At 37.2% G+C, this 23,549-nt stretch overlaps 1 protein-coding gene across 5 annotated transcripts in view; it reads left to right on the top strand.

Moving 5' to 3' along the window:
• The window catches only part of BPTF (bromodomain PHD finger transcription factor), a 91,957-nt gene that overhangs the window by 22,070 nt on the left and 46,338 nt on the right, over positions 1 to 23,549 (top strand). For all 5 annotated transcript variants that reach the window (XM_025168141.2, XM_088138271.1, XM_025168139.2 and 2 more), the window contains exons 3-10: positions 5,939 to 6,162; positions 13,749 to 13,949; positions 14,223 to 14,408; positions 16,181 to 16,354; positions 16,478 to 16,653; positions 17,322 to 17,677; positions 18,145 to 18,276; positions 18,388 to 18,517. In XM_025168141.2, coding sequence (XP_025023909.2) covers positions 5,939 to 6,162; positions 13,749 to 13,949; positions 14,223 to 14,408; positions 16,181 to 16,354; positions 16,478 to 16,653; positions 17,322 to 17,677; positions 18,145 to 18,276; positions 18,388 to 18,517 — 1,579 coding nt within the window. The remainder of the gene's footprint in view (positions 1 to 5,938; positions 6,163 to 13,748; positions 13,950 to 14,222; positions 14,409 to 16,180; positions 16,355 to 16,477; positions 16,654 to 17,321; positions 17,678 to 18,144; positions 18,277 to 18,387; positions 18,518 to 23,549) is intronic.

Here is a 23,549-nt window from a genome sequence, read left to right as displayed (position 1 = left end):
ATTGACAAGTATTGTCATTACCACTAGCAGGAAGAGCTGTGTGTGTTATGGGTGCAGATAAGGCTGATAACCTAGTCTGTACCTTCGCTTTATGTGAAAGCATCAGTTGATCAAAGCCCTGATGGGTGGCTCAGCCTATATGCTGAATATGTATTAAGGAAAGCTGGAATGGAAGAAGACAAGTGTGGTTTTAAAACTGGAAGAAGAAATATCACCAAACTCTGCTATGCTGATGACACTACTCTGATATCTGAAAATACAAAGGATCTGCAAGCTCTAGTAATGAAATTCAAGGAGCACAATAAAAAAAATGGGACTAAAATATAAAGAAAACACACTAATGATAACAGGTACAGCAACTAGTCTTAGAATTGACAGTGAAGATACAGAAGTGGTGGATAGCTTCTGCCTTTTAGGATCAACCATTATTAGGAAAAGCAGTCAAGAAATATGCTGCAGGCTAGCACAGCCATGAAGACCTTGGAAAAGATATTCTGACCCATAATACGTCTATAACTGCAAAAATCAGAATAGTAACAAATGGTATTCCCTGTAACAATATGGAAGTGAAAGTTGGGCTTTGAAGAAGCAGGATAGAAAGAGTATTGATGCTTTTGAACTTTGGTGTTGGAGAAGACGGCTGAGAATACCGTGGACAGCCAAGAAAACAAACATCATCAAACAATTCAACACAGAGTTCTCGCTTGAGGAACAAATGACCAGGCTTAAATGATCATACTTTGGATATATTATATGAAGACCTAGCTCTCTGGAGAAGGGAAGGACTCAATAGGTGGATAAAAATGCCAAATCCAGTCTAAACAATTGGCTGACTATGCAACCAACAATAATAATAAAAATCACCATCAGTCAATTGCAAAAGGTAGCTTTACTTGGAACAGCTTATATCCTGCGATGATACCTTTAACACCATCAGACAACAACATCTGCCTATCCCAGGTCCATGGGAAGGACTCAATAGATGGATAAAAATGCCAAATCCGGTCTAAACATCTGACTGTGCAACCAACAACAATAATAATAATATGCCGTGCAGCTCTGGGCGGAAGGGGAAAGGAAAAAGAAGAGGATGACCAGCAGCAAGGTTGATGGACTCAGTTACAGTGGCAATAGGTGTAGCATTGGAAGACCTGAAAGGCCAGGTTAGGGACATTACTATGGAGAAAATCTGTATGTGGCTGCTAGGAGTTGACACTAACTTGGTGGCACATAATTAGTTGACCTGAAACGTCTATGCTTTATATATGTATGTATGTATGTATGTTTATACATACATACATACATACATACATACATACATACCTCAAATTTAGACACTGCTCATCTCACGAGGAAGAGCATACAATATTGGTTTTGTAGAAGAATTTGGACAATTTGTAGAGGAATCTAGACTGTGTGTTTGTAGTTCTCATGTTGCCATGAATTTTCCATCTTTAGTTGTGAATGGGATAACACTCCCCTGGATGAAAATGACATGAAGTTTGGGAATCCTCCTGGACTCTCAGCTCCTGCTTGAAAAGCAGCTGGCAAGTGTGGCCAGGGGGACCTTTGCCCAGATTTGTTTAATGCACCAATTGGGCCATTTCCAGAACCAGGAGTCCCTTACAGTCACTCGTGCCTTAGTCATTTGACACTGCGTATGAATTATTGCAATGTACTGTACTTGGGACTGCTCTTGAAGAACACTCAGAAACTGCAGCTGGCTCAGAATGCAGCAACTGGGGCAGGGATCTTGGGATGTCTGTATAACGGCTCTGCTACATTAACTGCACTGGTTACGAGTAGCTTCTGGGTGCAATTACAAGTGCTGGTCATGAGCTACAAAGTCTTTCATGCCATAGGGCCTGACTGCCCAAGGGACTGTCTGGTAAGATCTGGCAGAGCAGGCATGCTCCGAGTCCCATCCTTAAAACAGTGCCATTTGATAGGACCTAGGCAACGTCCCTTCTCTGTCACGGTGTCCCTTCTCTGTCACAGTGTCTGCTCTCTAAAATAGTATCCCCCCTGAGGTTTGAGTTGTCCTAAACCTGCCATCCTTCAAACGGGCCTTAAAAGATCTGGTTCTTTCCCTACGCATCCAGTCAGGAGCATGTCTGTTGGGGAATTTTTTCTCAGATGTTTGTTACTTTAGTCTCTGGTTTATTGCCTTCTGTTTGTTTGCTTGCTTGTTTGTTTGTTTGTTTTTAATCATATTGAATATGTTTTTAATTGTATGTCACCCATAGTTGTTTTGAGTTGGGTAGCTGTTGGGTTTTTCTTAAGCTGGTACAGACCACAGATACAAAGACTTAGATTTGTTTTTGCCTCACTAGGCTTGTTTTATAATACAAAATTAAAATGTTTGTAATTATCCTACTCCTTACTTTTAATCTGAATGCTAAATCTTCGTGTCGGTTTCTAACTTATTTTCTTACTGCTTATCTTAATCTAAGGTTTCCTGTCGGTATAAGTTTCATAAAAGTAGTTCTGTCTTAACCTATGAGTTTCTGTCTCTGTGTTCTACGTTTATATTTTCCTGTTCCTATAGTTCTTAGCTCTATATTTCCCTATCTTGACTGTTTCCTAGCTTTTTCAATCTTTCTTGTTTCCCCATGTCTTTGGCTCTTCTACCCACCACAGTTCTTTTGTATTTGAAAAGTCTTTTCGCTGCTTCTCTAACGGCTTGCTTGCGTTATTGGAGCTTTTCTCCTCTCCGCCCCTGCAATGCACAGTCCTCTCTTCCCCGAGTTGTATTGTGGAACTCTGCGCCTCGGCTGTTGCACGCGGTGGGCTTGCTCTGGTTGCTTCTTTGCAGATGCCGGTCCGGCTTTTCCCACCATCTTTTAGCTCTGCCTCAGCGAGTTTTGTCTGTTGGGTGCCTGCTTCAAGGCTTTCCATTCTTTGTGTCATCTGCCACTCAATTTGCTTGCCTTTGAATTGAACCTTTTCTCATTTCCCTGTAATCTTCCTAGTGCAACTGCTTTGTACCACACCCACACATGCCCTGGGTTTCTTGCCTGCTTTATGGGACGCACTCTCCAATTAAGGAGAGGGTTGGGCTATCTTAACCCTCTTTCCCAGGCAGTATTGAAACTCTGGATCTCAGGAGGGAAGGAGGACCACCCACTCATTTGGGGCGGTTAAGTTTATCCTTTCCCAATGGCCTACATGAGCTATGAACATAAATAAACTGACATTCTGGATAAAGTTGTACATTTCAACAAATCAGAAATGAATCTTTCATTGTAAGTCTCATTGAGTAAATGTAGGTAAGATTTCAGGTTTAAGTGATAATCTGGCAGTTTACTTCTTATACATACAGGAAAAAATGGCAGGGGATATGTCTCTGATACGGAAACAGGGCAAAATATTGATAAATAAAGCATAATTGGTACACAGAGAAATCTCCCTGCCATCCTATTCAATTTGTGTTTTTACAAATTTGGGATGCTGATTTCATCCAGCCCAGATAGTTCTGAAAACCATAGTACATTGGCAAATATCAGGGACAACATGCATGGCATTGTGAGAAACCAGTGCTTTTTAGCCATAGCTCTGAGACAGTAACCTATGTAAATTTGGTCAGCCTTGCAGAAAGGATGAAAAACTTTTCTGTGGAAAGCTTGAATTACTAGAAGGATTATTAACTTGAACCATTTAATAGAGCCTGACGACAAATGGGTTAATACTCCATCTCTGAAATGGTTTGTGGGCACTATAATATTTCAAGTATCTCATCTTCAAGCATGTGCCTGACTCTTTGGGTGCTTTTGACCTTTCTGGTTCTGTGAGACTACTAAAGCCACACATATGTCAAGCAGAACAGATAACTGCATTGGGATTTTTCTCAAAGAATCCCTGCTTGATATCAAAATGTATTCAACGGAAATATTCAAAGCTTGAATCTATCAAGTGGCCTTTTGTCAAGACAGATCACTGGCCTAACTAGTTGAGCAATCAGCTTCAGGCAAAACTCTATCCCATACCAACCTGCTATCTGATGCTTTTACAGGTAGTCCTCAGGTTAGGATGACAGTTGGGACTGGGATTGCCGTTGCCAAGCACTGTGGCCGTAAAGGGCAATGTCAGATGACCACATAGCTTAGTGACAGCAATACACACAGTCCTGGTTGTCATTGTAACCCCGAGATGCAAGGGTAAGCGGGAAGCAAAGGGAGCCCCAGGTAAGCAGAGCAGGGATGCCACAGGGAGGTAGGGGAGGCCCAGAGCAGGCTCCATGTGAGTTGGAGTGCTGCAGTGCAGCACAAGCTCAGGGAGGCCAGGGCAAGAGGGTGCGGGGTGCATGTATGTAAGCACAGGGAGGCTGGGGAAAGAGGGTGCAAAGTGTGTGCAAGCACAGGGAGGCTGGGAAAAGAGGGCGTGGGGTGTGTGTGTGCGAGTGCAAGAAGGCCCAGGGAAGGAGAGCACTGGTGGGTACATACATGTGTGCAGGCACAGGGAGGCCAAGGGGGAGACTTACCCAAGTAACTTGTGGCCTTCCCTGCCAGCTTCCCCACTGACTTTGTGGGAAGCCGGCAGAGAAGGTCGGCAACAGTGATCACGTGACTGTGGGATGCTGCAACCCATCGTAAGTGCAGGCTGGTTGCCAAGCACCCAAATTTTGTTCATGTGACCACAGAGGCATTGCAACGGCTGGAAGTTCAAGGACTGGTTGTAAGTCCCTCGGTTCAGTGCCATAACTTCAAACAGTCGCTGAACAAAGGGTCATAACTTGAGGACTACTTGTATTAATCCTAGAACTCTTATGCAGGTGAAGGATGTGCCATATGGTTGAATTCCTAGACATCATTTAGGTTGCATAAGAAATATTGTAGCATCCCGTTCATATCTTCTAGTTCTTTGCAGTGACAACAGTATTGCAAATTATGCAAAAAGTTAAATACTGTTTTGAAAACCTCATTAATGTTAAAGCAGTTATATATGCTATTGGGAACTATAGGAATATGGGCTGAATATTTCTGCTATTTCACTATACTTGGCTACATTCACGTGAGAATAAATTTGGTTGAACATTTGATGCTTGATTAGAAATAACTGTTCTTCAGTGGCGGGGAGGACTCCTGTGACTGCAGGATGAAGGTGGTCATTTCGTATCCAAACATATAAAGTAATTCTTATCCATGATGGCATAACTGCATCCAACATTAGGTAATAGAACACAATAAAAGAAAAGCTTTGCTCCATTCTTCTTCTTTATCTTTCTTATATTTTGCTTTATTCTTTTCTTACTGTGTATTTATTCTTTGTAAAACTGTGGTGTTATTTCAATTTACAATATATCTTTTAAATCTCCAGAGATTATTTTTTTCAAACCGTATCCTTATTATCATGTTCATAGTGCCTTCTCCAGCACAAATTGCGAGAGTTTCTTGCTGTTCCAAGTGTCTCCAGAGTTACCATGACATTAGAGATAAGGACCTGTCTTTCCCCAAGTTGGAGAAGGGGCAGGAACAGTTATACCAATTTTCTTCCAATTAAAGTTTGAGAATTCCTGGTGTAACTAATTTTATCACCACCCAGCATAATGAATTGGTATTTTACATAAGGTTGACAGTTTCATTTTATTCTAAGAATCTTTTGTGCACTTTTAGTAAACTATTTCATTCTCTGCAAAACGCTCCTAGATGTGTTTTGATGATATATGCAAAATAACAGAATATTATGTTGTAGATTAAGTGACCTACTTGTCTATCTTCAGATATTAATTTATGCATAATGCTTTTTAGAATACTTTTATTATGTTTGTTCATTGCTATGTTCAGATGAATTGGAAAAAACAATGCCTAACACTTGGATATTTTTTAATGTTTTCCTTCTTATTTTTTATCATATAGTTTAGGTTTTAGATATAGATATAGATATAGATATATATAGAATTCCTCATGTCTCATAAACAATTATTCTAATGCTATCACAGAGAGGAAGATTCAGAGTGTGAAAAGCATAAGAGAATCTGGTACTATAGCACAAAAGTCCAGCTGGCAGAATTAATTGAATGCCTAGACAAAGATTACTGGGAAACTGATATCTGCAAAACTCTGGAAGAAATGCGCGAAGAAATTCATCGGCATATGGATATAACAGAAGACCTTACTAATAAAGCACGGGGTAGCAACAAATCTTTTCTTGCTGCAGCAAATGGTAAGAATCTACTTAATTAATCTTAAATTTTTAATCGTACTAACAACACATTTTGATTGCATTGACTCATATTCCAGCAAAATACGGTTGTGAGAGGAATTCCTCATGTCTCATAAATGCAAGAGGGTAGGATAAAAAGGCACAGCCAAATGGAGAAGGGACTTCAAAATACTTAAGGAAGCAGCATTTATTGTGAAGCCTAACAATTGTTGGATCCCAGGATACTTTTTCAAGCATGCAAATACAGCTAGGATAAGCAAACTGCAGTGAACTAGCTAAAGCAAAGGATTTCATCTGTAGAATGAATTAGATATGCAATAAATGTTGCTTACGTACTTGGTAACCATTATGCCATTTGTCAGAGAGAGAAAGAAAAAAGACATATTTGTTAAATCAAAGGCCAAATTCTGTTTGGTTTATATTCTGAAATGATGGTTTTCTGAAAGCAGCTTTTAACGACAATGGAATACATTTGAGAAGATTCCATTAAACCTAAGAGCCATTATAGAAGTTTTGAAGGATGTCAAAAATAGGCATGTATGTAATGAAATGACCTGTAGCTTACAAAAGCTTGCTCCTTTATAGAATGTGCTAGTCATTCCATTACCAGACTCCTGATTTTGGGCTACCATATATTAACACAGCTCTCCTACAAATAGTGACTCAGATTTTCTTGACTTTGAAAAACAAAATTTTGAAAACCAAGAGAGAGAATTAAAATGTAGTTCATTGCATCTCTGCTGAATATATATTACAAGTTAACGATTATATTTCAAACAATCAGATCCTAATAAGACATGATACACTAGAATGGCATTTGTCTGTTATAGTCCTTTCGCTGCTGTTTCCCTTAAGGTCTGCAGGTCAAAAATTGAGAAGCCACAGTTAATTGTAGCTCTCCATTATGTATAAACAGGAAATATAGTTAATGACTTTTAAACAAGCCAGGTCTTATTTGCAATCTGTTTAAAACATTGTTTTGCAGATCAGACATAGGAAACTGTGGGTTCATTGTGTCTGTCTGGCTTATTTCCCCGTTTATGGGATGAAATGAACAAAATGGCAGCTAATTGCATTTGCTGAATGCAACCAAAGTGCATAGTTTTAAGGTGACATAGTTGTCACCTTTAAAGCCCCGCATGGCTTAGGACTGGGTTACCTCCCAATAGTTTCTACCCGTCCAATTTGGTCTGGTAGTTTGGGGGTGCTGCGGATCCCATCAACCAAGGAATATCACCTGGTGGGGACCAGAAGGCCGGCCTTCTCAGCAGCAGCCCCGCCTTTTGGAACATTCTTCCTTTGGAACTCAGGATGGCCCCAATCCTGCTAGCCTTTCATAAGGCTTTAAAACCTGGCTATATGCCTGAGCCTGGGGCCCCAAAAGTGTTACCTGGTTGCACTAACTTTTATGTAATTATTACGATAATTCTTGGCTGCCTGTATGTATAATTTCTAATGCTTTTAATGATTGAAATTGTTCATCACCCAGAGTCACTTGGATTGAGATGGGCAGCTATAGAAATTGCATGCATAAATAAATAAATAAATAAATAAATAAATAAATAAAGAAAGAAAGAAAGAAATAAAGAAAGAAAGAAAGAAAGAAAGAAAGAGAAAGAAAGAAAGAAAGAAAGAAAGAAAGAAAGAAAGAAAGAAAGAAAGAAAGAAAGAAAGAAAGATAGATTATTGTTTTGTGCATGCACAATACTGTGAATGAAAATAATTTCAAAAAAATCTTCCTGAGGCATAGGTATGATGTACATGTTGGCATTACTATTCAGTAGAGAATGTATACAACCTCATATCATTAACAGGAAATTGTACACTTTCAGTTTCCATAGTTTAATAGCTGTCGTTTCATGATTAAATTTGTCTAATCGGTCTTCTCATTCTGGTATGAGTAACTACAGTCTCCAAGGGGGCTGTGTAAACTACAGACATTACCTGCATCTGCAGGATATTTTGTACATTGATGACATATTGCTCATGCAATATGTATGAATTCATCTCAAGGAATTTATATAGTGCATAATTAATATGAATATTTTCTGGATAAGCAACAGTCTCCTAAGTTCCAGAATAGAAAACAGGATTCAGGGGGGTGGATGGAGGGGAGGTAAGATGATATGACTTGGGTTGAAAGATCTGCAGCTCACTTGCTTTGCATGTATGTAGGAGGCAACTAACCCTAACCCTGTAGACTAGGAATTTTCCAGAGTATCTTGGGATAGCTTCCTAGAAGAGGAAAATGGATGTTCCCATCTGCACAAGCAGATTTATTTATTTATTTACGTATTTATTTAACGTGGCCCCTATCTCAAATGACACTGGGCATCTAATATAAAAAAAAACACAAGGTAAAACACATTTATAACAAAAACGAATAAATATAGCTGTCATGATAAAACAACCAACACAACCAGCATAACCACAATATGGGCTCAACCACACACCAAGAGCCCAGGCTCAGTAACAAAACCAGGGCTTCAAATATTTATGGAAAGCCAGTAGGGTCAGGGCATAATCTCTGGGGGAATGATGGGTTTCCAGAGGGTGGGTACCATGGCAGAGAAGGCTCTCTTCCTGGGTCCTGCTTGATGACACTCACTAATGGATGAGACCTGGAACATGCCTCTCCTGCTGGATCTAACAGGACAGGTAGATAAAACCAGGGAGAGAGAGTCCCGCAAGTAACCCAGCCCCAGGCCATGCCATTTTCTGCTTGAGCAGTGTTATTTTATACCTTTCCCCATTCAACATAATATCAAACACAAGGACACTGTTTTGTTTTGTGTTTTGTTTTGTTTTGTTTTTTTGGTCATTTCTGCTTTAGATCAGAGCAATATTGGTCAACTTCATGTAATTTTTTCCTCCCTGTGCCCATAAAAGTATTACTGAACAAGCAGGTAAAATACTTCTTGTAACTACTGACAAAGTCAGAAAATCACTTTATAGTTCAGTTAGCAGATGTATCCTTATGAAGGTGAAATCTAACATTGCATGAATAGACTTCTATTCTCACAGCGCTTTTCTGCCTTTTTTAATGCATAGAGTACAGGTTCATTAAAAACAACATGGTTGATTACTTGACTCTGAGTAACCTTAGGCATTTTCACTTTCCATTTATCAAGGATAGCATTTTCTTTCACAGCAATCATGGGGCAAACTTCCATTTGTTATAAGTAGTATTCATTTGCCTTCTCAATAAAATCTGCCAAGCTTTTATATGACCTGTGCCACTATGTCCTTTACTACTTTGGCAAATGAACAATATTGTCACTTTGCAATATCCTGTCTCATTTGGGCTACATATAACACTATGGACATAGGCTCTTAAGCATATCCACTCTCCTGTCTCCTGAATCTGCTGTGGAGAACTGCCCCCCAACTATGCATAGCAAATTTAGAGAAGGGGAAGGGCATTTATTTTGCTGGCAAATGCTACTTCATTGTTGGATAGATAAAAATTTGATATAACCATGTTAAATATTCCTGATATATGATAGGTTTATGTGGTTCCTTTGGATTTTTGCACATCAGTATGGCAGAGGGAATTTATTCTGAAATAACACTAGTTTCACTAATGTCACTACGAGGTATTTGGATCTGAGGTGTTTTGATGACATTTCAGCAGTTTTACCCGTGTTAGCACTAATATATAGAGAATATAAAACAGGAAATTGGGTTAAATGCTGAAAATGATATTTTGCCATAATGTGTGTTCCATTGACCAGCACTTGAATGTGCTTAGGAAACTATATAATGATATAATGAACCAAATACATGAAGTATATTCTCATAATTGCATTGTACTTGGAATGTTTTTGCTCATTTCCTGAAAACATAACTTTTTAGGTGACCTTTGTCGTGGGGTTCTTCCAGACATCTTTTGATTTGATCTTCCTTTCATATTTAGATACCGTTTATTGTAAAGTACTATTCAAAGAAAGACTCTGGTATCATATTGTTAGCCACTGGTTAACTTAGTTTTTCAAACTAATGTACTGTTTTATTAAAAAACAATTCAACATAAATGTTTTAGAATGGTGAACACTTGTATTTGCTAATAATCATCACCTTTGGCTGTCGGAAGTCTTACTAGAATGGATTTCTCTGCAAATTGTTAGGTTATTAGCTATATATAGTCTAAGAGCTACAGCAAATATCTCTATCTGGCTTCTGCTTTGCAATCACCAATCCATTTCCTTTGAACTGGCTTAGCTACAGTGTATTTTTCAATAGATGTTTGTTTTATTTGTTTGAACCCAATTTCTTGGTGGTTCAAGAGCCCTCATTTAGTTCTGAAGTCTTTCAGATATTACAGTGAATAAACACACTGGGAACAGAGTGGATTAAATTAATCCTTTCTTCTTGGGGAAGCTCTTAGCTGAAGGTTCATTTAATCCAACCACCCCACCTAATTTTCAGTCATTGTACAAATTTCCCTGTATATATTGACAACTCAGATTCCTGTAATTTCGTAGAATTGATTTTTCTTTCCATCTGTTCAGTTGCATCTGACTTTCCAAGATTTTACAGATTAGTTTTCTCTGTTCTTTCTGATGTTTTACAATTTCATGTAACGTTTCTAGGTTTAAAACAGTATCTTGCTTGATTGTATCTATCCAACATGTTCTTTGCCATCCTGTTTTTCAAGCACCTTTAACCATTCTTTGCATAATTGATTTTTCTAAGAATTTGATCACATGACATAGCCAAAGTAAGACAATTTAGCTTGGTAATCTTAGCTTTCCAGTGATATTTCTGGCCTGATGCCGTCAAAAATTCATTATTTTTTCTGTTCAAGATATGCACAGTAGCTGTCTACAGATCTGTAATTCAAAGGAGTCTACTTTTCTTCTATCTGCTTTTTTGTCGTCCAAATTCAGAAAAACAATAGCATTTATTATGACCAATATCCTTAATTCTGCATACTGATCATTGCAGTGCACTCAAGTGATATTCTGTATTTAATTTTGGAACCAAGGAGACTAAAGTACTGAACTGATTCAGTTTCTTCATTGTCAATTTTTATCTTGCTGTCATCATTTTCAGCTGTTGTCATGAGTTTAGTTTTCTTTCTTTTTAGTTATGTTTAGATGCAATCCAGCCTTTTTGCTTTCTGCCTTGACTTGTAGGATTGTTTTATATCCTATTCGTTTTCTGCCAGTAGATGGTATCAACTGCAGATTTTACATTGTTAATGTTAATGCTGCCAATTTATATTCCAGCTTCTGATTTGTCTAAGGTAAGGTTCCTCAAAATAATTTCTGTATATAAATTAAACAGAAATGGCAGTTGAATACAACCCTGCCTCACACCTTTTCCAGACTTCAACCCGTTTATGTCTCCATATTCAGTGCAATCAAAGGCTTTACAATAGTTGATTAAGTATAAACATGCTTCCTTTTGAAATTTTCATACTTGTTCCACGATCCATTGAACCTTTGCAGTGAGATCTCAAGTACCTCTTCCTTTTTTAAAAACAGCCTGTACCTCTCTTTCCATGATTGGGTCCAATTGTTGTATGATTTTCCACAACATTTTCTAGCATGTGATATCAGGGCTATTATGCAGTGCTTGGAGCAGACACACATGTCACCCTTCTTTGGGATTGGGATGAACACTGATCTTTTCCAGTCTTTCAGTCATTTATTGATGTCCCACATTTTTGACATAGTTTTGCAGTTGCTGCTGTTGGTAGCGATTTAAGTAATTCTGATGGAATGTTATCAATTCCGGGTGTTTTCCTTTTTGACAGCTGTTTCAGTGCCCTTCTTCATCTTCCAGTATACTGGGCTCTGCTTCGAATTTCTGCTTGTTGAAGAGTGTTACTAGTCATATACAATTCCTTAGCCTGTTCCTTCCATCTATTTTTCATTTGCTTCTGATTATTTGGTTCCTCCCCATCTTTGCCCTTATTGTTCTTTTATGTACAGTGAATAGTGTCTGAGTTTTCTTTATTATAACAAAAGATCTCCAGTATGCCCTTTTTGGTTTCTTTCTTCCATTTCTTTGAAATGCCCGTTCCAGCAATTTTCTTTATTTTTTTCTAGCTTTACATTGAAATTCTATATTTAGCTACCTTGCTTCATCTCTTACCAATGGCTTTGGCTTTCCTTCCCTGTTCAGCAATTTGAATTGTTTTCTCTGAAAACTATTTGTCTTCATTTTGGGGGAAGAGTATGGGAAATGCTCCTGGGGTGTTTTCTTCCCATAATTCATGTGGTAGTTTTTCCACAAAGTTAAGTCAAATCTGTTCCTTACTTCAACTTCAACTGCATATAGAAATGAAATGTTGTCAATACCATACTTCCTGGTGCTTATGTGCAATTTCAAATTGAATTTGAAACCAACTTTGGTACAAGTCATTCATAATTCAAGCCACAGTCTGCAGCAGCCAAAGTTTTAAGAGAGAGAACTGTGTTTCCCTCATTGGCTGCATAAGTTGTGATCACTTTGGTTGTGGTACAGTCCATTTGGAGATGTCCATGTATGCAAGTGTCATTTGGATTAAATAAACCATATAGTGGTGATCTTCGGCTGATTTTCTTGACAGAAGTGCACCAAATGGTCATCTGCTTCATTTTTTTCTCTAAACCAAATCCACTGACAATTTCTACTTCTTCTACTTTCTCTAATATTGATGTTGAAATCTCCCTCAATGTATATTATATTCTTTTTTGCATTTGTAGTAGTGCTTCTTGAATGTCAGCATACAACTCTTCTATTTCTTCTTCAGATACATCTGTTATTGATGTATAAATATAGAAAATTGTGACATTAAGAGTTTAGATTGGATTCAGATAGCCATTATTCTGTCATTGGTTATCAATGCTACTCATTTCCTCCTGATGTTGTCCTTTCTGGAATAGTATACTGTAAATACATCTGATTCAAAGTAATCTTTCCCAGTCCATTTGATCTCAATAACACTGAGAATACCTATTTTGTTACTTCTTTCTTGATAATATTCATCTTCCCATGGCTCATGCTACATACATTCCACATGCCAATCTTATTCATTTTCTTCCAGTGCAGATGGTTTCTTCTGCCATAGATTTCATCAGCTTTCTGGTCCACCAAGGGGGTTTTCCCCTTCTGTGTCATAATTTCCTAGTTTATTTGTAGCATGTTGTTTTTTCCCAGTAGCATATTTCATACTTCTAGCCTGGCACTCCACTTTGCAATGCCATCTTTGAGGGTTTTTTTGAAAACCTTTCCATAATATTTTGGTGATAATACCAGAGTAGGTTACCAGTCTTTCTCCAGCCCTCCCAAATTATCTGGGTGTACAGTTGTGTTACCCTCTATATGGCTGGGTTGGAGAGAATGAACATTAACTTAAAAAGCCACCCCATAAAAAAGGTAGAAAAAGTTCAGCATCTGCAAAATGCTGCATAATTGCCAACTGTACAATGGCCTGGGTACTCAGTTCATTTTCACATATGGATCTGCCACACATATACTTCTGTGCTTCTGAAAGGGTATCATGGTGCATTACAAAACCATAGTGTATAGGCTGTACTCTTATACTTGAAACGGTTGGTCTTAATTCATCTTTTTTTCCCCCATGTTTGCTTTAGAAGAAATTTTAGAAGCAATCAGAGGCAAAAAGGGGGAGCTATTAGAGGACAGAAGCTCAGTTGCTGATGAAGAAAAGGCTACTGTTGAAAATAAAGAGTGCACAGATATTGAGAATGGAAAAGAAGAACTTTCAAACCAACAGGTGGATGTCAACAAGGAAATATTGGCAGAGGAAAGTTCTGAAAAAGGGAGAAAGGAAGGTAATAGTGATATATTTGCTAAGTTAATATATTTGTTACAGTAGCAATGCTAATGCATTTTTTTAAGCAGTGTACAATATATATTTCAATTTTATAATCCATACAGCTATTTTTCACTGAAGAATCAGCTGTAATTCCCCAGTGATGCTTTTGAGGAGAGAGAACGCTATCTGCTGTCATGAACTTATTTTCAGTTCAAGTTCAATTCATGTGGTTTGTAAACCAGTTTTAAAAATGAACTTTTTATGAACTTTTACCATGCATTTCCTATAGAACCAGCAGATGCTTGTGATAAAAACAACTCTGTGCTATCACTTCCTGGAAGCAGCATCACAGATGTTTCTGCAGGAGAGGCTGATGCTTCTGAAGGGAAGAACACAGTGGGATGTGATTCAGAAATCCTTGGTGATAATGTGGCAGACAAAAATTTGGCATCAGAAGACCTTAAGGATATTTCAGGTACAAAGATATTTTTTGTGTCTTGAACTAAATTAGTAGTTTCCTAAAGTTAATGTGAATGTTGCTTATGTTTCTTTGTCATTATATAGTTATTAAGTTCAGAGTATATTGGAGTTTGATTGGTATGTGTCTGAATTTTTTTACAGTTTTAGTCTGCATAAGAGAGCCAATTTGGTTTAGTGATTAAAGGAACCAGGTTAGGAACCAGGAGTTCTAGACCTGCCTTAGGTACAAAGCCTACTGGGTGATGGGCCAGTCACTTTCTCTCACCCCTAGAAAGAAGGCAATGGCAAGCCACTTCCAAAAATATTGCCAAAAAACTTCAGGAACCTTTCCAGGCAGTCACCAGGAGTCAAGACTGATTCAAAGGCACAAATTTAGTCTGCATAAATTCTGGTACAGTATTGATATACATTGGTTAAAGATGTTTAATGAACATCTTTCACATTACTATATTTGCTAGTTATGCTAACTGATGGCTTAATGCTGGTATTTCCGATAAAATATCAACTAGATGCTTTGGATTATAAAATCCAAAGTCTTGCTGCCCTGTACTAATAAGAATTGTAAACTAAAACATCATAGAGTCACCATGGTAGGGAAGATTATTAATCACAAAGTGCCGAGCTGCCTCCAGTTTGATAATCATCTATTACTCCCTCTTTTTTGTATTTCGCTTGTCTGACACATTAAATTGCTAACATTAACTAGGTTTAATGTTATGACATCAACTTCAGATGGTGGCTTGTCATAACATTAACTAGGTTTAATGTTATGACATCAACTTCAGATGGTGGCTTGTCAACACAGTTTCTTGAAATAAACCCTAATTAATATTAAGTATATTATCAGTGGGAAGTTGCCTTTCCTTATCTCCTTTCTCATCTGTCCACCTGTCTCCCCCTGGTTCCAGCCTAAAATAATATAGAAATGTACAGAAAGGACAGCATTCTATTAGTTTCACATGATGTATCTGCTGAGGAGCTTTGTCTCCATAATATTATTTTATATGGTTGAAGTAACTCTGTGAATATTACAACCACATGAATAGTCTGATTTGGTATGATGAGGGCATGCACTTTTAGGAGTGAACAATAAAGCTTGTTTGTTTGTTTGTTGTCCATTATCTGGATTCTTGTAATTCTGAATAATATAACACTGTTTTAATCCTATCTATCCTGGTGTTTATTTTTAAAAGCACTAAGTTCAACACAAACCACTTTTTGTTGTTGAAAATGTTATTTTATTCCTTCTCCTTTTATCCATGACTGCTAGGGCTTCCTTAGGAGTGTTCTTCCAAGTCTTTAGTAACCCTAGTTCCATGCTTGCCCACCAGAACAAATAATATAAAGCAATACATCAGAGAATGGCTCTCTTTCCCGAGTACATGCAAGGGGTTAGTTGCAATTTTATATGCTCATAACATTAAAGCAATATCATACTTGCTGTACTACAATCTGAAAGAAACCTGGGTAATTTTGCAAAATACGTAGTTTGATCTTTAGATATGCTTGTTGAAATGGAAGGAAAAAAATCATTATTGGAACTAAATTAAGAAATAGAATTATTTTCCCAGTAGGGATGTGGGTGTAAAGTAAAAGATATAGTACTTCTGTGTAATCGTTCCTTATATGCTTTAAATGTGTCCATCATGTATAATTATTAATTTATTCATATTAACATTTTGCAGCTTTTTGACTTCAGGTGTTAATGTTCTATTTTGAAGTGTTCTTCAGGTAATACTAAGTACCTAAAATAGCTGTCTTTTGTAGATGAAACAACTAAGACAATTCCTAATCTGAACATTGATTCATCTGCTGAAGCACTTTTGTCTGATCCAGAAAACAGCAGTAGCAATGAACCAAATTCTATGCAGAGCGAATCTGTGAAGAATTCTGATGAAGTGGAAACCATTGAAGGAGGGTCTCAGAACTCAGAGGACCTAGGTAAAAATAACGCTAATAGTCACTAGGATATGCTGATTGCTAGTTTTTAGTTTTAAATGGTATGAGTAGCTGTACTCATTTGCCTTACTTGTATGTTCCTATTTAAACCTTTTTATCTGATAGGAGATAAATCTAATGGTGAGAGAAGTGAATCTCCAAGCAGTGGAAGAGGCACTCCAGGTTCAACACGAATGGTCACTCGCTTACGAAATCCAGATAGCAAACTCAGCCAGCTAAAAAGTCAGCAGGTTGCTGCTGCAGCACATGAAGCAAATAAGCTTTTTAAAGAAGGCAAAGAGGTTTGTGTTAGTGTTGAAAACAAGAAGTGTTCTGATTCTTAGAAGTGCCAAATGAACATAGTTACATAGTGGTTAAGAAACAAAACCTATCAAAAGTAAATGTGTATGGAAATGCCACCCAATACTAGCAATGATGGCATCAACATCTATGCATGTGTGTGTGTGTGTGTGTGTGTGTGTGTGTGTGTGTGTGTATTTTTTAATTATTATTATACTTGTATGCTGCTGAGTCAGGAATGGTATTCATTTTCCTAAACATGTGATTTCAGTTTCTTTGCTCTGGAATGCAGAAATATTGTGCTGCTATCAGAGATCATGAATCCACTTATGTTGTTTCGGCCAAAAATGTTGATGGAAATGCAAGCTTAGTTTATTATTGAGGTTTATTCAGGTGTTTATTTATTACCACAATATTTATGCTGTTGAATTCTAGAAAGGCTCTAAGTGCTTACAAATAATACAGAAATGGAATAAAATGAAATAATGAGGCAAAACCTGTGTGGTCAGATACATGCTATAGTAAGCATTGTTGCTCATTCTTAACATGGTAGTTCCTAAAGGCTGCAGAATTTTGCCTCTTTCTTGTTTAAAACTTTAAAATTTAAGTTTAAAGAATAAATGTTCTTAAGTTTTGTTGCTTTTGTTTGTTTTGTTTTGACTTCAATAAGGTGCTTGTGGTTAATTCCCAAGGGGAAATTTCCCGAATGAATACCAAGAAGGAAATAGTGATGAAAGGAAGCATCAGCAATTATTTCAAGCTGGGTCAAGAAGGGAAGTATCGCATCTACCATAATCAATATGCTACCAATTCTTTTGCTCTGAATAAACATCAACACCGAGAAGACCATGACAAAAGGCGTCACCTTTCTCACAAGTTTTGTCTGAGTCCTGCTGGAGAGTTCAAATGGAATGGTTCTGTCCATGGGTCAAAGGTTCTCACAATATCCACTCTAAGGTTAACAATAATTCAGCTAGAGAATAACATCCCCTCCTCATTCCTTCATCCCAACTGGGCTTCACACAGGTAAAAAGACATCTGTGGTTTTCCTAGGTATTTTGTGCATATAAGCATTAGATTATGGGAAAACACACCAGAATTGAGGAGCTTTCAGTTGAACATTCAACACTGGAGAAATAAAGGGGAAAAAAAAGGAGTGAAAATAAGGCAAACATGAAAGCAGTAGGTAGTTGCTTCTGTTGCAGAGAAGGGAACTAGGATATTATACCAAAGACATCACAAAGAAGTAGATTTTAAGGAGGGATTTGAATGAAAATAAACAACATCAGATTTTATATTTTATCATGCTGTAGATGTACTCTAATACACCCAGGACTACGGTTAAAGATAGGGTTAAGTTATCAGCACTTCAAGGGTTTTTTGTATCATTGCAGTTGTTGCTTGCTGTTTTATTATTTTTGTTTTGCTGTTGTTGGAGATGGCTAAGTGAATACAATATACTTAATACTTTTCATATTTTTGTCAAATAATAGATCTAATTGGATCAAAGCTGTCCAGATGTGCAGCAAACCTAGAGAATTTGCATTGGCTCTGGCTATATTGGAATGTGCAATTAAACCAGTTGTTATGCTGCCCATTTGGAGGGAGTCCTTGGGTCACACCAGGTAACATATTAGAGTGTGTATAAAAGCAGTTCTAATGATCTACATCAAAATATTTGACAATTCTAGATCAGCCTCATGCTTTAAATGCTCTAATGTGTATCTTATGATTAGGTTACGCAGAATGACAGCTATTGAAAGAGAAGAAAAAGAGAAGGTGAAAAAAAAGGAGAGAAAACAAGAGGAAGAAGAAACCATGCAACAAGCAACCTGGGTGAAATATACATTCCCCATCAAACACCAGGTATTATTTCTACATAACATTATTCTCTTTTTAAAAAACTAATACATTTTAGCAGATTGCTACTGGTCTTTGAGTTAATTTAAAAGACTGTGAATATTAATGGAATACTAGTTGAAATAATCACAGTAATACAATAAACAAAAGAGGGGACCTAAATGAACTTGGAGTGCTGCTGTAATCTGATACCACTCCATTATGGTTGTAATCTTGCTCATTTGATCACCAAACATCTTTGATATTGAATGTGGTAGAGTTCATTAAGGGAAATTCTTAGATGGACCCTTTTTCTTCTCCCCAGTGAATTCTGAGTGGAGGTCAATTTCTTAGGAATCCAGCTGGGAATGGCAAACCTATATCCCCAAAAGGGTGTGTGTGATCTTTTTCTCTCTTACTCTGGTAAGCATGGTACATAGATGGTTGTTAAATAGTTAGCTGAGAAGATCACAAAATTAAGCACATTAAACTTTTAACTTAGCACATGGAAATTCTAACAACCAGAATCTGAGCAAGAGGGAAAAGTAAATTATGGAATAAAATTGCTCCCATTTTTCTTTACCTCTACTAAGATGGACATAAGCAGGCACAAAATCTTGTGCATTATTGTTTCCAAACAAAAGGATTGCCTTGGGTTTAATCTGTCTTTAACAGACCCCTCGCCTTTATTTGCAGTCAGATTAGTCGGGGGGGTTTTTGAAGGGGGGGGTGTTGTATGAATTCGGCAGGTGACAATACTCAAATGACCTGGTTGATTTCAGAACAAGGTTGACCTTGCTTGGTACTTGGATAAGGGACCATATAGGATTTCCTTGGCTATAGACTAGACAGGGAAATGAAAAAAAAAAAAATCCTGGAAGAACAGAATAGCAAACAACTTCCATGATGCATAGATGTCACCAGAAGTAGAGTTCAACTCAAGGATGCCTTTACCATTTTTATGCGAATTCATTACTTGTGAAATGAAAACCATGTGATTTTTCCCCAGAGAGGCACATCTGAGTCTAGCACTTTTGTTAGATTGAGTGGATTTGTGTAATAATAGGCATTCGTTCTGAGTTGCTTTCAGAATAATTTGTCTAACCATAAAGTACTGTTTTCAGCTAAAGTCAGACAAGAGTACATTTTAAGGAGATAACAATGGACAATGTCATTAAGTAATTATATTTTTTGGTATTAGTAAAATCTGATTGAGAGAATTATTCAGACACTCATGCTTATTTTAAGGCACTTAGTTCCTGTCAAGTGGAGGAATTGCCTTTATTTATGGTTCTCTTAGTTGAGAGAAAGATCACCAAAAAACTAGACTGCATCTTTGGGGTGATTTCTTGAGAGAGGATTTAGAATGGCCCTCTCTAACCTGGTGGCCATTAGATGGCCATGAGCGCTGGGGACCATTGAGTTTGTAGTTTAGTGCATCTAAAAGATACTGGATTGGAATGTCTTTAAGCCATAGGGAATAAGAACCACTTTTGTGAAGCTTGCTGTGAATTCAGGTACACTCTGATTTTCCCATTTTGTGGGAATAGGAAAAAATAGGTTCTGAGGGATTGTGTATTCAATTGTGATGGGTAAAAGGCTCGTCTCCTGAATAACTGCTGTTTGCAAGGCGTGTGACCTGAGAGCTGATTGTTAACAATTGTTGGTGACTTTTACCATTGTGGGATTCCTTCTACCAGAGTCTGTAGAAGGAATATAAGGCTACCAGGTTCTTTCACTGAGAGTTTAAGGGGAATCCTTGGCCAAACTTTTTCCTCTTAGGACAAGAATGAGTTGGCTAACCTGAGGACCAGAGAAGGTAATGAGAAGAAAAAATATTTCTCCTATCTTAAGCAATAAAAGTGAAGATGAACAGACAGAACTTGACAGTTGTAAGCCCTAGGGCTTCTTTGTATTTCTGCCTGAAAATAATTTGGAAGTGCAACTTTGTAGTACCCCCTAAAGAAAAAGTCAGAAGATTGGAGCAACGAGTCACCATACTTCAACTGAAAAGAGAGGGCGAAGGTTTCTCAGATCAGAGAAAGGTGGCACTACAACAAGAGTTGACAGAGGATGCAGTTCTTCATAATGAAGGAAATCAAACAAACAAAAATAAGGCCCAGTGTACAAGACTGACAACCAAAAACAAGAAATGTGAAGTGACTGCAAAAAAGGCAAATGTTGCATCAATAAAAATACACTTTCCAAATCATGTGAAATAATATTTGTACTGCACACTCAGGTGATTTCTTTACTATTTTATCCAATTCTGGACATCCCATGGTAATAAAAATTCAGGTAAACCTAAGCAAATTCAAAGTAGGACAATAAAAATGATCTGGGAACAAAAAAACAAGTTCTGTGAAGAAAGACTGAAGAAACTAGGATTATTTCTCCTAGAGAAGACTGAGGGGATATGATAGTATCAGATACCTGAAAGACGATTGAACTAAAGGAGGTCAAGATCTGTACTCCTATGTGCAGAACTCAGAATAATGGGTTTCAATTACAGAGAGCAGATTCCATTTGAATATTAGAAAATAGTGTCTAAAGAGTATGAGCAGATTGACAGTGGAACCAGTTACTGAAGAACTGGAAGGTACCTTAGGTGAAGATACAAATTAATTAACCTCTTTTTGCTTAAAAATGCAAAAGTTGTTATTTAGACCAACATACATCAACTGATGAAGACTGGTAGTGAATAACTTGAGCTAATAAATTCAAGATTAATTTCTTGAAATAGTATTATTAAATTAATTAGTAAATCCCAAAAAAACTCTAATCTCTGTTTATATTTGGACATCAGGGAATAAAATGCAGCTTGGAAATATTAAAGATGATCCATAATTCCTAAATGTGACATTCATAATCCATCATTGAATAATATTTTAGTATTTGTAGTATATATCCAATTTTGGGGAAGTTATCAAATATAAATTAGTATATTTAGTTGAGGCTAATTAGCTTCCACCAATTTTTAATTTGGAATTCCAAAGCATGTAGCATCTTGTGAAAAATAAGGTGGTTATTCTTATTATAACAGAACCTACTTGTTTAACTTGGAAATTAAATAAGGTCACCTAAAAATAAAAATGGCTTTTCTGTTCTCAGAGAGATGTCAGCAGAATGATAGCTGTTTATAAAATGAAACCCAGAAAAAGAAAGAGACCAAAAACACCTTGATTAGGTGCTTGTGAGTTTCTAAGAAGGATGATAACTTTAATTCTGTTAAAAGTCATCCTGAATTATACAAAGATGTTTTTGGAGGAAGGAAAGGAATAAAAACATTAGATAAAGTATTTTATATACCCAGCTGAGGTGCCTGTTATGTGTGTGGACTTCAATGTCTGAAGTTCCCCAGCCAGCATGGTCATTGCTGGGAATTATAGTAATAAATTCTTAAACTGAGGTGGTCACTATCCCCAAATTTAACTCCTACAGAGAAAGGGTAAGCAATACATGAATCCTCCAGATTCTGCTGTATTTTAGCAACCCCAGCCAGTATAGTTCAAAAACATCCAAAGAGCCACACATTTTCCTACTCTGTAGTAAGTATGATTTCAGAGGAGTGAAAAAGAGTGGAAAAAGTACCCAACTCACTATCACTAAGAGGCCTGCACACAGTTTCTCTTCCAAGTGGACTGGAGTCCTGAGCAGAAGTACTTCTAGCAGTAGTGTGGTGGTACATACTATATTCTATGCAGTTCCCTTGGTTTGTATAATTGTAAATTTGCTTATTTAAGCCCAGTGTCCATGTGTGTATGTGATTTGTCACTTCTTAATTGAAAGTAGGCCTTTGGTGGTTTCAGTTAGCCTCTGTGGTATACCAGGGCCCAACCCGCTGACATGCTTTTAAAAACCCTATTTTTATACTGGCTGTTAACTCTCCCTACCATATGGTGTTACTGCTTTTAAGGGGTTGTATTTATTCCAGTTTTTATTCTAGCTTGAATCCAGACCTAGATTTGTAAACTGCTTCCGATTTCTTTGTAATGAGTTTTTGTACTTATTTATTTATAACTAATAGATAAACTTTATTTACTGCTTTCTTGGATGCAGTTTATATAGTATCATATTTTTTAAATGCACTCTTTGTTTAGCGGCAGCGTTCCATTCCAGAGATTTTGTCGTTAAGCAAAATGGTCACTAAGTGAGCATATGACTAAGAGAGAGAGACCACTGGCTGCTGCCCTCTCATTCAGATAAAGTTCTCTCACGTAACTATGCCTGTGTTATTCCGGCATGCGTTGTTGTCAGGCACATGAAATTTGGTCATAAAAGCATGCATTGGTTGGAACGTGAATTGTTTATTACCTTCATATTTGTGAATGGTCATTAACGAAGTAGTCACTAAATGAAGAGTGGATGTATGGTTACCACTGAAACAGCATTCAGTGCTAACAGTCACAATATTCAGGAGAGGATATTCTTGGTCAGTCCTTTTAGTGAAGTAATGAGAAGACAAAGGTTCAGTTTTAAATATCTTGCCAGTTATGGTTTGAGCTAATCAGAGTTGAGAACCTAAACATTGTTTGAACTTCCAAGGAAACAAAGGGGAAATCAGGGTTTAGCATTACTTGTTTGCCTTTTTCAAGTCATATGTCTGCTCCTATCTTCCTGTTATAGCAACCTCTGGCAGTGAAGAACGGCTGTTAACCAAGGCATATGTATTCAGATGTTGCAACAAACCTTAGATAAACTTTCTTAAGTGCCAGTTTGAGTGTAAGCCGAATTCATAAAGTAGAAGAAGACAGTTTTATTAATTTTTCTAAAGCTAGCTCTATTTTCTATGCTCAAGAAACCTGAACAATAACCCCCATTGTCACCTTTTCATTCTGATGAAAAGGATTTCTGTTTTAGGCAGAGGCAGCTTGCTCTAAGGGCATGTGCACTCCTAACCAATTATTTCTAAAATGTTATGCCACTTTTCATTGTAAAAAATAAATTGCAAAACTAAAATTGTTTAGAACTTGAATGGATAAAGTGTTAACTTCTAGCAAAAAAATAAAATAAAATTCAAACATTCTTTAAAAGTCATATTTTATGTGTGTGTGATGCT

The sequence above is a fragment of the Python bivittatus genome, unplaced genomic scaffold, assembly GCF_059951505.1.
Source record: "Python bivittatus isolate LINGU-HERP-01145 unplaced genomic scaffold, Pbiv_v1 ctg000220_np1212, whole genome shotgun sequence".
Classification (NCBI taxonomy): Eukaryota; Metazoa; Chordata; class Lepidosauria; order Squamata; family Pythonidae; genus Python; species Python bivittatus.
Note: the sequence above shows the minus strand (reverse complement) of the source record. Positions and strands in the feature narration are given on the sequence as shown.